The 16,387-nt window shown below is 31.6% G+C and overlaps 1 protein-coding gene across 2 annotated transcripts in view; it reads right to left on the bottom strand.

Annotated features, from left to right (window-relative positions):
* Nucleotides 1–16,387, bottom strand: part of Klhl1 (kelch like family member 1) — a 339,100-nt gene that overhangs the window by 219,350 nt on the left and 103,363 nt on the right. The window contains exon 2 of one of the 2 annotated variants that reach the window (XM_059274318.1): nt 5,725–5,907. The exons of the other annotated variant lie outside the window; for it this stretch is intronic. Within the exon in view, the coding sequence (XP_059130301.1) occupies nt 5,725–5,907 (183 nt within the window). The remainder of the gene's footprint in view (nt 1–5,724; nt 5,908–16,387) is intronic. 2 annotated transcript variants of the gene reach the window in all.

Here is a 16,387-nt window from a genome sequence, read left to right as displayed (position 1 = left end):
CCATAGTTACTTTTAAAAATTCCCAATGTCTCATAGTTTAAGTTGTAATTTGTTTCATATTCAACATTTCATTTTCACTCCGGGTTATTTTAGGTGATTTCCAGTTGTTGAAAATAACTCATTTGCTCTTTTTTTATACATTGTAACAAAGAAAATTAGTTAATTCTATTGTAACTTTTATAACCTTTTGATTATTTAAGCATCCAAGTCTTCTCTAGGTCACTTTCCACTGAATGGAGTTACTCTCCATGATGGACTATGTTCTCCTACTTCTTCCATATATGGTAAGTTCTTATTGTATAACACACATTACATCACTCTTTGCTCCAAGTAGAAACTAAGAGGAGAAATGATGATCACTTTTTGTTATTGCTTTCTTTTATGAGGTTGCCATCTTTCTCTCTCTTTTTTTTTTTTCTCCAGAGCTGAGGACCAAACCCAGAGCCTTGTACTCGCTAGGCAAGCGCTCTACCACTGAGCTAAATCCCCAAGCCCCATCTTTCCACTTTTTAGTGTAGTTTGTGAATATTTTTTTTTCTTTTTGGGGGGAGTGGAGGGAGGATTTTTAAGACAGGGTTTTTCTGTGTAACTGCTTTGGTTGTCCTAGAACTTGCTTTGTACCGCAGGCTGGCCTCACACTCACAGAGATCCACCTGGCACTACCTCTCTTGTGCTGAGATAAAAGGTGTGCATCACCAATCCCTGGCTAGTTTGATGAAGCAGGAAAAATAGGACATACAGAATGAAAGAAAGGTAAAAAGCCCCAAGGCAAAATGTAGATTAAGAGAAGCAGGTTAAATTAAGTTATAAAAGCTATTGGGACTAGCATAAGTTAAGGCCGAACATTCATAACTAATAAGTCTCTGTGTCATGATTTGGGGCTAGCAGTCTGAGAAAACCTGCTACATGCTTACATATAAAATAATTCAATAATATAATAATAATTAATTTTATTTAAAAAGCAGAGAAATATCCAAATATTTACATTAAGCCAATTAAATAATATGTAATAAGTAATCAGTTTTATTAAAATGGTAAATATTATTTCACCATCAACATCAGATTATGCATCTCTCTAAGCATAAGTATTTCAACATAAACCCAATCAGCTTGTTCTTACACAAAAAGTTTGTATTACAGGCAGGTAACATTGTGAAGAGCAAAATATTCTGTGACCTGCGTTGTGCAAGTTTAAATCATCAAATGAAATCTTCTCCATCAGCTCTAGGAAAATGCTTCCAGCTGAGTAATAGAAGTGTAGAAAGCTTAATCCTGAATTTAGATTTAGTGACACAAAAGATTTGAACTAGAGTCTATGATTTAATGTTTGGCAAAAATCAACATCTTTATATGCACTTATTTAGCTTTAGTTAATGCAGGCGAAGCTGGGGCAAAAATTCCATCAGCAAGAGAATGCAGCCACTAAGGAAAATCTCTGACTGAGGTCAGTAAATTCTTTGCAAGTCTATTAAAGATTCCTATGTTCCACTTCAATTTATTATAGTGTTTGACACTCTTGACCTCCCACTTTTTAAAGCATTTTTTTTTTTTTTTTTTTTTTTTAGTTATGGAGCAGTGCAGACTTTCTTATCTCAGCTTTACCTCTTAGTCAGTGACTTCTCTTTCTTTTCCTCCTGGGCCCTTCCTTTGCTGTAGAGTATTATGGACTTCTGGTTTCGCCTTAAGTTTAGCTTTTACAAAACCACTCTCTAGCCTGCTTTATGATGTATCCTATGGCTCTAAATTTTACTGTCCTACTGCAATTCCAGTAAAAACAAAAAACAAAAAAGAAAAACAACAACAACAAAAAAAACCCAGAAAACAAAAAACTGTTCCACTGGCATTTGACTGTCTTCAAACTAAATTCACAGTGGTCCGCCTGAAATTTTCTTACATTTACCTTCCCATTTACCTTCCCTTGTTTCTAACTGTTATGGCATTAGGGATCTTCCGGATGATATGAATGAAGTTTTTTACCATGCCTGAGGAGTATGTGGAGCTCTTGAAATTGAAAGCCCCAAGCTCTGATCACCGATCTGCCAGCCTCCACACACCCCTCACCTCTAGACAAGTAATGAATCCAATGACAAGGACTAACACACCACTTTAACATTCTTGAAGAAAAAGCATCATTGTTAATATTATGTGCCAATAAATAAAATATCTGTGCTTTTGGATTGAGATTAACTTGATCAAAATTCTGACAGATTCTGTACTCTGGAAGCAGGTAAAATATTTAATGTAAGTCAAGTTTTGTTTCATTATAAAATAGAAGAAATCATAATGATATATATAATGTTTACTTATGAGTATGCATATAAGTAATAAGTATATTATTGAATTCACTAATTTGACTATTAAATATATCTATTTAATAACAATATTTAATAAGGTGGAAAACACCACATGATACATGTGGAAACTCAGGATTTCAGATCATAGAATTACATTTTCTTGTACTAGTCATATATTATCTTCTTATTGATCATTTAAATTTTCATTTCATCAACCTATAGCTATTTCAAACAATGACAGCTAAAATAGATACTTTTGAAAACATGACAACCTACCCTTCATTTTGTTCTTTGGACCATATTCTGTATGAATAAGCTTTATAAGTTTATTGTATGTAATCATCCATCCTATTATTAATAAATGATAAACATAAAATTATAAGTAACTTCTCTTGTTATAGCTGATTGCCCTAAACTATTTGTGAAAACACATAATAATCTTAGGATTTTCAATACTATCAAACCAAGAATAAACTCTAAATTTTTAAAATAATTTTTGAAATTAAAATAAAATGATTCCTTTTCCCCCTTTCCCGTTCACTCCTTGAAGTTCTCCCATTTGCACCCTCCTTGCTTTCTCACAAATTCCCTGCCTTTTTAAAATTGTTGTTACATATATGTGTGTGAGCTTAAATATAGATATATACTATAAATACAACCTTCTCTCCCAGTCTGTTTAACTTTCCCTAAGGTAATATTAGCCTTTTAGAGCTTTCCACTTAAAGCAAATGAAACTATGAGACCATTAATAAATTATATACGTGCCAAAACATGACATTCTAGATGTGGCTTAGTAATTGTGGCCCTAAAGTTAGAAACTATCATACACTATAAAGATCATTATCCTTGGTTATTTCCAAGATTTTGAAGATACATTTCTGTTGACATAGACACCACACATTTCAGACACAGGACTTAAAGCAATCCATCTGGAACTTAAGCAGAAATCTGCTCCATGAGAACTACCTCTCATAGTATTTGTCTTACATGTTAATATACTGTTTGAGATGTCCTCTGTTTTTAAACAAATGTACACAAACTATTAAATGAATTTATGTTCAGAATGAAGTAAATTTAGTCACATTAAATAAGAATAAAATTAGCCATTAAGAACATAACTAGAATTTAAGGTAGATTCTATTTAAATGTAAGTTAAGGATAATTTGCACTTGTCATACATATTACATGATGCATTTCTATCAATAATGGAAGTGTTTGTTAATTAATATCTTATAAATGGCATTTCAATTTCATAGTAATATTTGGAAAATTATTGTACATAGTAAGTTACTGGCACTCTCAGAGTGACTAAGATTGGGCTTCATATTACACAGATGTTAAATCGTTTTGGGCATGCATGTCCAGGTATTTATCTTTGGTCCATGTGAACAATTTATATTGATGTCACACTAGAAACTGTGTTAGTTTTTGTGGACTCATTTCTGTAGTCAATATCTTAGATATATGCATACAGTTAACCAATTATGAATATGTTTACATGTGATATGTATATATGACTTACATATATATTATATACATAATACTGATTAATTTTTTAAATATATATAGGAATACTATTGAAGAGACTTCAGCATTTGGGCAATTTATCCTTTCTATAAACTCAATAGTATATGAAATTATCAAGGAAATCTAAATTAAAAATCTTTTTTCTCTTGCTATATTCATGGAATTGGATTCAATTCATTGATACTAACATCAAATTATGTATTATTTGCTTGTAAAACATGTGTATTATAATTATATTTCCTATATACTTTAGATTGCCTATAATTTTAATACAATGTGTAACATACAAATTATTATAGTGTAACATTTGAAAAATAATGATGAGAAAATAATATATATGTTCAATTAGTGTAATTTTTGTAGTCTCTTTATATATGTGGTTGCTTGAATCTACAAATATAAAAAATCCAGATTTCTTGAATCAGGTATGGAATCAAGTCTCTATTGAAGTTGAAATAATTTTCTCATATAAAAATGAAAATAATTATATAACTGAACTATAATATGATCATCAAACCACTGTATTTTTAAATGTAAACTTAATATATATCAATCTTGAACTATAAAATTCCATGTCTAATACATGGAATGGAATTATTTGTCTCAATTATGCAGTGTATGGAAATATTCTTTTTTAAATATATTTGACTGTAAGAGCCATGTTGTGTCATAACTTGATGTTTAACAAATGTCAATTTAAGATGTCAGTATCAATTTCATAACTTAAACCAATAATGTATTTCCATAATACCCAAAGTTTTTAAATAAATGATAAAATAAGATATTTAATTTCAAATATAGGACACACTTTCTAAATTATAATTTCTTTAGTATTGTTGTAAGTCAGATGAAAAGTACTAATATTATCATTAGTTATTTGTGATGAAGCAATATTATGAAAATATCCACTAAATTCTAAGAGAATGGAAATTTTTCTGAACCTAACATTCATAGTTCATAATACACAGAATAACTTTACATTTAAGCAGCTATCCTCCTGTGTACTCCAACTGTTTGTTTTCTGTGCCTTTAAAGAAGTAATGGAACAACCAATGTTACTTGCCTTAGATTCCCATGTAGTCAGATTTTACAACATAGCTATGATCCTACATTATGTATTCTTTCATGCACCTGGACCAATTAATGCATCTGTATCATTTGCTGACAAAGGCAAATACAGATTTTGCAACTTTCTAAAATCTATCATAAAAATTGATGCAACATTTATGAATACTGGTTGATGAAAATGATTTTTTTTTCTGGGTCAGTTGGGATAAGCTGGAACCAGTGACTCAATCCCTTGTAAAACTCTGTGAAGATTTCAATAAAGTATCCCCTTCCTTCACTATATGATGCTTTCTGTGCTCTTCAATACAGTCAAAGTGAAGCCCTCTGGGAAGGGCAAACACACAGTCTTGAGGTAGACACATATAAAGGCAGACAAAGACAGAGAGACAGACAGATTCATAAGACATTCTCCAGGTAGGCACAGAATCAGACTAATGCAACATATAGTGTATGGAAGACATTGGAGCATGAAGTAGAGAATTCAAATCTGGACTGGCACTTGGCTACATCGCTCCAAGTAAAAGTGCTTTATTTTCTTAATGCAACATCACTGAATTACTGGGAACTCAAAGCTGATCACTAAAGCATATAATATACACAGGCATTCAACGTGTTATAAGAATATTTATTTTTAAGTCTTTAGATTTATTTATTTATTAGACATTAAATAATTCAAATATATTGTAAGTTCCTCTCAATGTAAAGTAACAGTACAAAAACTCAAGTTCTCTAAGATATTCTAGTTCCTTATTATTATAATGCTCCAAATTCTGCAGCCTGAACACCAGTTTATGATACTTATGAATGCACAATTCCAATATTGACACTCCCATACCTATGAGCAGGTATCTTTCGATTTCCAACAATCAGGATGACATCACAGAGCTGCTGTTGCTTTAAATAATTCTCCATCTTCCTAAATGATTGCTCAGCATGATGAACAGCTTGATAGAATTCTTCAGAGCTACTGGAATCCAAATCACTTTGAGGTGTCAGTGAATGGTTGGTCGTTGTCAACCTATAAACCACACAGAGAAATGGAAAGATAATGTTTATAAAGTGTCAATAGTGATCCAGAGAGTTATGTCCTGTTTTACAATTTAGAAAGCTTTATTTAAAGACATCTTCATTTAAATCAAATGAAAGAAGTCTTTTTAAAAAGTTATTTTAATAAAATTATTTGTTTTAGGAAGCAATAACTGAATTGAAAAAAATATCTTTTCTTGTCTTAAAAGGTAACTTAAGATAGATTTTCTGGCTGGGTGGTGTTGGTGCACGCCTTTAATCCCAGCACTCGGGAGGCGGAGCCAGGTGCATCTCTGTGAGTTCGAGGCCAGCCTGGGTTACCAAGTGAGTTCCAGGAAACGGCGCAAGCTACACAGAGAAACCCTGTCTTGAAAAACCAAAAAAAAAAAAAAAAAGATAGATTTTCTGTATCAGAATATCAGGTAAGTAAATCTGAAAAGAGTCAAAGAAATTGTATATTTATTACATATTTATTCTAAAATTTATTGATGATAAATATTAAAATGTATTTAATTTTTTGTTATATACCAACTAGAATACTAAGCCTCCATGAAAATAAGAACTCTTTTAATCTTTTTGGGCAACATTGGTAAACTTGAAAGACATTACAATAAGAGAAATACCCAAGCTCACGAAGGTAACTGTAGTAAATTTTTACTCATATGAAGACTCTAATAAGGAAAATCACATGCAATGTGAAAGTAAAATGATAGTGATTAAAGACTAGAGACATGAAGGTGTAAAAAGTGGTGGTGAAAACTGGCCAGTAAATATACAATTATAGTAAAGTAGAAGAATGAAGTTATGTCCTCTGTTATACATGTAAAGGCTATAGTCAATGTTTCAAAATATCAGGAGAAAATTTTGAATATTTTGCCTCAAAAATGATAAATGCTTGACATAATGAATATGCTCATGACCTTGGTTTTAAAAATAAGTTATGCATATTAAAGCTTTATATTATGGTTCATAAACTTGTACGATAATGCTTCAATTAAATTATCTTAATATTATTATTGTACTTTAACTTCTATAATCAATACAAATAAAATTATATTAAAACTATATTTAATAATAAATCAAATAAAATTACATTAAAACTATATTTAATAATAAATCGATCACAAAACTATCAGTAAATTAATTTTTTTTTTTTGGTTTTTTTGAGACAGGGTTTCTCTGTGTAGCTTTGCACCTTTCCTGGAACTCACTTGGTAGCCCAGGCTGGCCTCGAACTCATAGAGATCCACCTGGCTCTGCCTCCCGAATGCTGGGATTAAAGGCGTGCGCCACCAACGCCCGGCTTAAATTTTTTAAGTTGCTAAAAATAAACAAAAAAAGTTTATGATGCCCAAGTTTTTCAACATGACCAAAATTAAATAGGGATATTGTAAAGGATTAGTTGGAAACCACCTTCCTCAGCACACTAGCAAAACTCTTGTGCATAGTATTACCAATAGAAATGAAAAGTATTCATTAAAAAGCTCATGTATCACAAACAATATTGAGTTAATCGATGAACACATTTTATTTATAGAAAGACAGCTGGTACATCATAAGCAAATACCATATCAACTTAAACTTAAATCCCATTGAGATTGAGATTGAGATTTAAAGTTCCTTTTCTACGCAATTTGATTGGCGGTCCTTTAGAGCACAACGTGAAGCAAAGTAAAACTATGGTATGTAGATAAAGTGAATAAATGCTGTTGACTAGAAGAGATGTTTCTATGTGCCTAGAACACTCAAAAGAATCTACAGAATATCTAACATATATGAAGTCATTAAAATTATGAGTCATCTGTTATGAACATTATTCATCTATTCAATATGATTGTTTTCAGAGACTTTTAAAGGCTCCCTTTAAGTATTTCAAGTTTTGTTATGCCATGCATTTTTCTTTCAAACAGGAATAAAAGTTGCTAAGTACATGACAAATTTCTCCAAATTACACTTGAAATTTTCAGGATAGTGTGTAGAATTCATCATTCCTGACTAAAATTGAAAATAATAAAGATAGTCCTAGAGAATGGCTCCAGCTTTATTGGAAGCAGAAGTGGTAAACTGATTCCCTCTAGATCCATTTATCATAATTGATCTAAAAGTTTAATAAAATGTTTTAGTGTGAAAGTTTTATTTTTACTGATGATTTCATAATTTAATAAATGCCATGAAGAAACAATAAGCTGCAACTCATCCAAGGTTGGTGAGTGCACCATTACTAAATTGGATAAAACAAGTTTGGTTCATAGTGAGAGTCTAGAATTACTTAAAATAAAGGCTGAAATAGAGAGTGAGGGGTTGCATATTTTAAACCAACATGTACAATATCAAGCAGGCTAAATTCTTGACATAGATAGATTAGGTGATATTTAGGCCCCACTCCATACCGATGAGCTATTTGTAGTTGACAGTTGTTGGTAGAGGGAAAAATCGTGTTTTTGTTTTTGTTTTTTCATGTGGACAGTGGGAGGTGCTGAGTGTCTGCTCAGCAAGACCCACAAGGGGAATAAAAACTGGACTTAGTGGATTAATTAAATAAAATACAGGAGGATAGCAAGGATTCTGTTTCGTGGTATGGGAGAACTTGGAAGAAAAATATAGTGTGCATATGATCATATCTAATTGTATATAAGTATGGAATTCTCCAAATTAAAAAAAAATCAATGAAAATATGAACAGATAAGCAGAAACTGAATGTCAAGTCATTATTTTCCTGAATTTATCTTCTCCTACACTTTTATTTTTCTAAAAATTTTCATGTTTCGATTTCCTCTACACCATGGCTGGAAATAATTCAGTTTCTTCAAGGTCTTTTGATCTGTCAGATAAATGACAATGCTGGTTCAACATGGTTTTCTCTTGTACAATTCTCATAAATCATTTCTTAATCTCAAACTTGGGTAGGATTAATGTACCTTAACCTTCAATCCTGGATGAGATTTATAAATGAGTTTTCCACACCAGAACACCTTTTATTTACTGGATAAGTTTCCTAATTTGATAAGAAAGACAAGAATTTTGACAACACATACTATATATTTAGTAGTGTTTCCTCTTAATATTAAATAAAAAAATAACTTTGGCCATTTTTTATGTTATACTCAAGAAATTCCTGTTTAGACCTTTAAAAACTTTATGTTTAAATAACAAATTAAAGAATCTTTAATAGAATGATTAAATTCTATTTAATCTCTAATTTTTATCTTTATTACAACCAAGTAACAAAGTTTGGAAATATAATCAATACTATTTTTAAAGTTAGATAACAAACTCATATCAAAATCAGCACATGATATAACCAGCCACCTGAAATATTTAAAATTATAGTGGTTCTTGCCCTCATGGACTATGAAAACTATAAATACAACTTTGTACTTTATTTCACAATCATTTGTCCTGGAAGAACTGCTTCATTCATTAACATTCATTAATGTCTCTTTTTGACCCTCCAAAAAAACTAAAACCACTAAAAGTTGAGTTCTCTAACTACCTACCTTTTGTTAATTTAACTTTTTGGAGAATTTCATACATGAGAACTATATTTACACTCTTTCTAAATCACCTTTTCCCCATTCCAAGTCCCCTATGTGGTCACCTACACTCTCTCTCAAATCTACGCCTTCTTCTTCTCTAATTATTGTTGCAATATATATGTATATGTGTGTGTTTGATATATGTTGCATATATGTGTGTTTCACACACAAATATGTATGTATGCATAGCATTGGTCCCATTAAATGTGTTTGGGGCTAACCATTTGGGTTAAGATAACCTATTGGAAGGCTTATGCCTGAAGAAAAGTCATTGTCAGTCATCAGCAAATATTTCTTACCTGTAAGTCTTAGCTTATGTGAGGAGCATATGCATATGTATATACACATATATCCCCAAATAAATAAATACAACATACTCTGTCTTTACAATGTTAGTTGTATGTATATTTTCAATACTTGTGGTAATACGGTATTTGTGCACCCCAATAAAGCTTATCTGGGGACCAGAGAACAAAGCCAGCCACCAAATTAGACATAGAGGTCAGGCAGTGGTGGCACACACCTTTAATCCCAACACTTGAGATCTCATGCCTTTGCTTAGGAAATACGTAGCCTTTAATCCCAGCACTAGGAAGGAAGGAAGGTGGCAGGGCACAGAAAGATATATAAGGTGTGAGCAAACAGGAAGTCTTGCTTTGGAGGCTGAGGAGTTTGTAAGGTGAGATTGGCTGTAGCTTGTTCTGTTTCTCTGATCTTCCAGCTTTCACGCCAATTATCTGGCTCTGTTTTTTAGTTATTATTAATAAGATGGTTGAGAAATTTATGTTATATCTGATGCCCCAATGTTTGTGGAACGAATTAACAAAAAAAGACACTGGCCTGGGGCTTTATGGGTCCCAGCTCAAGCCTAAGCAGCACACCTGAAATCTACACACCAAGTGGGCCCGAATCCCTAAACAGCTGGGTCCAGATGTCTAGATCTTTTACTTATTATCTCCTGGTGGGTTGTGGGTTCTCTCTGGATCCACATCCTGGGCTGATACCACACTAAATAGCTGCCTTGAAATCTGCTTGGGCTTCTATTGTTCTATGCAGAGGACTCAGACTCACATCTGAATCATCACTGTTGGCAAATTTGGTGAGTCAAATAGGATTTCTTAAAGGGAGAAAATAGTTAAAAGAAAAAAATTTTTTGGACATTTTTACAATGGAGGGAATTTGATATCTATTTGATAATACATTAGGCAGTCTGAAAATGGAACAATTAAATGAGAGGATAATTAATGTTGATGGGATTTACATAACATCAGTTATGGATATTATTTGTTTGATCATTTCTGTTTTATCATTAAAAATATTGGTTAATTTGAGTGCCAAGATAAAAGTTTTATGAAAACTTGTTAAAACAAATCATAGTGAAATTTAGACTCAGACAGAAGAATTTAAATGTGAACCTATCTCAGCATTGAATTACATGGTTACAGAGCAACAGCCTAAGGTTTTCAAACAACCAACCTTAATCTATCCAATAATCATACAGAAACTACCAAATGCTCAAGGCTGTGTATGAGCTAACTGGACTCCAGTGGAAATGTTAGATTTGAGGAAATTTAAAGAAGCTATACTATCATATGGCAGGTATTCTCCATTTGTAAAGCAGATGCTAAACTCATGGTCAACTTGCAATAGAACTATCCCTCAGGACTGGAAAGATTTGATTACAGCTGTCCTAGAGGCTGGTCCACAATTACAATGGAGAACCTGGTGGAAAGAGGAGACTAAAACTATAGAATGATGTAGGGCTAGAGGTATGGAAATTTCTAAAGATCAACTTTTTGGAGAAGGTGATTATACTGATATACAATGACAGTCTTTTTATGATGACCATACCATAATTTTATGCTGAATGCCTTGAATGCTTGGGATGGAATTGAAGAATTAGGGGAAAAAAATTGAGTCATTTACAAAAGTTATACAGGACCCTAAAGAAAGCTTCACAGATATCTTAAAAAGGCTATCTTCAGCAGTAAATACAATGATACCAAATTCAGAAACTAGACAGATAATAATTGAATCTCTAGCTTTTGAAAATGGTAATGTACTATGCAAAAAAGCAACTAAGCCATACTGCTTGAGGGTGATAGAACAGCTATAACAGAGAGAACAAAAAAAATCAGGAGAAACCATAAAGCACATTTTTTTGGCAAACTATAAATGGATAAACATCAAAATTAAAAATACGAATAAATGACATTCACATTGAAGATCTTGTAGACACCAGTGTGTATGTAAGAATAATTGAACGAGAATTAATAAGACAATTTAGCAATTTGTGTTACAAATACTTATCATTTTATATTTTTAAAACAATATGCTATAACTTTAATATGTTATTTACCATGTTTTGTTTGATTTTTTTATCTTTCTATGTTTTATAAATTTCATGGTACACAATTAACAATTGTGGTAGTTAATACTAATATAACTAGAAACCACATTTAAATCTTAATGACTAATTCACTATGTAGTGTATAGATAATACTTTATAAATAAATGTGTTTTTAATTCTTTTTGTTTCACACCAAATACAAAGTTTTCAGTTCATAGAGAAAAGAATAAGGTAATTGTTACACAATGTAGTTTTTTCATATCTATCTATACATATAACATAGTAAATAAATTATGTATATATTGAAAACAATAAATTATCTCACTCTCATGTTCCATCATCATAAAAGTATTAAATTTTTAAAAGGCTAGAAAAATGGAGTTTTGTGAAGAAATGAATAGTTTACCAAGTATTGTAATTTTAAATAGTAAAAGTATAATTCTTGTAATCATTAATGAATTGTAATATATTTTTAAAAATAAATATTGATCCACTTTAAGCACATTGACATTTCAAATCTCTTATCAATATGAAAAAGAAAGATTCAGATATTGAAAATGTATAATGGATAAAGTTCATAGGAAGAGAAATAGATGAATAGATAGATTAATAGATGGATAGATAGAGATGATAGGTAGATGATAGATGACAGAGAAATAAAAAGAGAGACAGGCACATCTGCTAAAGAGAATAGTAAAACAAAATCCTATAAACTTATATAGTGTCTTAGATTTTTAAGTTATTTTATGTGCATTTATATACATGCAGTGATGTGTACATGAGTAGAGGTGTCAGCAAAAGCCAGAGCTATTGGATCCCATAACTGGCACTATGCAATGTTGTGAGTTGCTATTTAGGAGCTTAGAACCAAGTTTGGGTTCTCTTGAAGAGGAGCAAATCCTCCTAACTTCTCACTCATCTCTCCAGCCAGGGCCATCTTACTCTTATTTCAAAAAAAGAGAATAACGTAACAAAACAAGAATAAATTAATGACCTAATAGTGAATATGTTTAACATCAGTGACCAAGCATTAAGCTAAGATTGCTAAATTAATTTCCAAGTAGTTGTTTTGGTTTTAGTTTCTCTTTAGCAATGTATCAGGTTCAGTATGGAAGAAAAATACATGAAAGAATAGTCTTATAATATCAAATAATGGGGAAATACATATTAGAATAATTCTTGGTCAGAATCTGAATATATTAAAAGACTGAACTGTTTAGTGAAAACTTCAACTCTGTTGAGCCCTACAAACTTAGCATATATTTCAGGAATGCCTATCTCTTCAAATGTTTTTATTTATTTATACTGCTTAACTGTTGCATAATAGGTATGCATAATTTTAATTAAAATTATTAAGCCATAATCAAAAATATTAAAATTCATAAATAAAAAGACTAATAAACGTTGACTTTAAGAATTTAAGTGACTAAAGAGTTACTCATCTAGCACTGCGATATAAAATAGTGGAAACATAATCATTGTAGCAGTACTGAAAGGTAAGGAAATGTTAAAAATAAATGTTTAGCCATGTCAAGCACACTGATTTTCAAATATCTTATTAACCCCAAGAGAGAAGCTAAATCTTGGAAATGTTATAGTGGATAAAGTTCAAACACCAGGTGTTGATACTTAGATGAGAGAAAAGTGAATATAGTTATTAATTGTGTTTTTGGGTACAATTTTATTTTATAAGATAATTGGAATATAAATAAGGCTTTTTATCAGAAGTGTTAAGATATAAACAAATACACAGGTAGAGCAGAAATATTTTAAAAGAGATATTTTGTGAGTTAAAGAAAAAAATTATGTAATTTGGCTGCTTTAGTAGGTTCTATAGTCTAATATATATATATATATATTATATAAACAAGTATAATTTTTAATTCCTTACTACAACACTAATGTAAATAAGTAAGGTATACATTTTCTTTGTAGCATAAACATAAGGTTTATTTCCAATGAAACATTGAATGTGACAGTGTTTTGTTTTTATGAATTAAATATAAATCAATACAGTATAATATTTCAATGTCTATTTTTCATTGGCAGCTTGAGTACATCTTGAATTAAAACTCAAGAAGCTGGGTACACCTGCAGGGAATCTGTTAAAATTAAACGATTGAAGACTGACTTTTAATCAAGATCTTTTGTGGTGGGAAGAGCCACCTTTAATCTGGGCCATACCTTCTGGGCCCCCAACTATCTGGTGCCAGAATATTTAAGGACATTCAAGAAGAAAAATTGCTCTCTGTTTGCCTGATTGTCCTCACTCTGGCTGGCAAATTCACTTCTTCACTGGCATTAAAGACTACTTACTATAGGTTCTAACATATACTGAAGAAGAAATGAGGAATCCAATCATTTGGATAAACAATTACTATATCTTTGAACCTTCCCTTGGTAGACAGCCATTGTTACAGTAGCTGGACTACAGTTTCTAAGCCATTCAATTAAATTGCATAGGTAGATAGAAAGATAGATAGATAGATAGATAGATAGATAGATAGATAGATAGATAGATAGGCAGACAGATAGATTCATTCTATAATTTGTATTTCTCTTAGAGAATCCTGACTAACACAATGCTTTTGTTCCCTACTAAGAGAAGTTCAGTAGCTGTTGAAAAGCAGTTTTGTAAACAGTTGCCAGTGAGCTTAAGGAGTAATCCTAGGATTTATGATTAATCCTGGGTTAAGCTTATAAACATTAATTTCCATAGAAAGAAAGTTAACTATTCCTTCATAGCTTTCTAAATATTATATAGAAAATTTAAAATCATGACATTTTTTCTATGTATATGAATTTTTAAGGATTATCTCTACATGCTTGTAGCTATTTGAACAATTGTTTTTGGATTGTATTTAAGGACCAGTCTACAGAAGGAAACGTATGGTTGGTACTGTGTTGTGTGATATTTTGTTTGTGTTCTGACAAATAAAGCTTGCCTGGAGATCAGAGGGTGGAGGAAGCCACTAGTTACTAGAACTTACTATTGTTCTCAAGAAATATGCTTAACTGCAAAAGTAACTCACAGACTGAGAATCACTCCATGGAAAAGAATCTGCACAGTAAATGGAACAAGAAAACTACCTGAATGATTATGCTAGTACATTTTAAAGCAATATAGTAAACCAAAGTAACCAGACGTGGTTGATAAATAAAGCAAACACACTGTCTTCAATAAGATTTCACAGTTCTAAATACACAAGCAAATAATGGCGCACAGATTCCATACCTATCATATATGTAAAGACTATTTCATCCAAAAGATAAAATTTGTACATCTTTCTCAGCATCCCCATATCCATCTCTAAAATTCAACTCATTTGGTCGAGTCGATTAAAACTGCAGCAGTTACATTTAGATTTCGTAAGCTGCTCCTGTGTGTTCCAAAAAACTGTTGCATGTCTACCTTAGTGTTTAATATTTAACATAATATTAAATAATACAGCCTCAGTACATTCTGTCTAGCAATATAGATCACAAGAACTGAATATCCTATGAGAAGGCAATGCCATTGTTTAAAAAGAAAGGTTTGGTTGTGAATTATTTGACATGCTTCTGTAGAAAATGTTTGAAAGTGTTGATATTAGAACTGATTTTTTGAAAACATTGACATGAGTAGGTATGAGTCACCTTTGTGTTTGTTAGACATTGAGAGTACAGACAACGCAACAATGCTTGCACACAATGCAAACAAGGCTTGATTCAAGGTCTGTTCCCCTTCCAGAGAATTTGAGCTATATAAAAAATACTTCAGTTTATTAAATTTGCATTAATTTATATGTTTATAAGTTAATACTATTAAAACATAAGTATAAATTAAAAATTTGATGTAGTATTTTTTTGGTAATTTGTTCAACTTTGGTACACTTTAAATCAGTGTCTATTATTATAGACTGCCTTATGCTATATAGGAAGTAACGATGCCCTTTCAAAAGGGAAGAAGAGTCAGTCACAGTAGTGCATGCATTTAATGCTAGGGCATTCAACACAGTGGAAGGTAGATGCTTCTCTGCGAGCTTGGGGCTAGCCTGATCTATGTAGCAAGTTCTGGGCCATCAAGATCTACAATGTGAGACCTAGTCTAAAACAACATAAACATCTACAAAAAGAAGAGAAACGCTGTGAAATAGAAAGGGGAGATGGAGAGAGGGAGGAAGGAAGGAAGGAAGGAAGGAAGGAAGGAAGGAAGGAAGGAAGGAATGAGGTAAAAACGGAGGGAGAGGAGAAAAATAAAAAGAATATTCACCAGAAAGAAAACACAATGAATACTTTACATCACTCTGATAAGTAATCTTAGACTTAATTGGCACTGTTGAATGGGGTTCATTGTTGTCAATGACAATGTACAAATGTAACATCTTATTTTTTAATAATAAACAACTTTGAGTATATTAACATGGTGGCCCATACATTGACTTCTCTAGGAGTTCAAAGCCAGCATGGTCTGAAAAGCCAGGGCTACCTGGAGATTCTTCTCAAGTCATTAAATAAATAAATAAATAAATAAATAAATAAATAAATAAAACTACTGGAAGTAGTCTAGTAAAGTTTTCTATATGTTTATGTAAATAAAATCTAAA

Source organism: Peromyscus eremicus, chromosome 9 (assembly GCF_949786415.1).
Source record: "Peromyscus eremicus chromosome 9, PerEre_H2_v1, whole genome shotgun sequence".
In the NCBI taxonomy this organism is placed as follows: Eukaryota; Metazoa; Chordata; class Mammalia; order Rodentia; family Cricetidae; genus Peromyscus; species Peromyscus eremicus.
The sequence above is the reverse complement of the archived record's forward strand: the minus strand, read 5'-3'. Positions and strand labels throughout refer to the sequence as shown.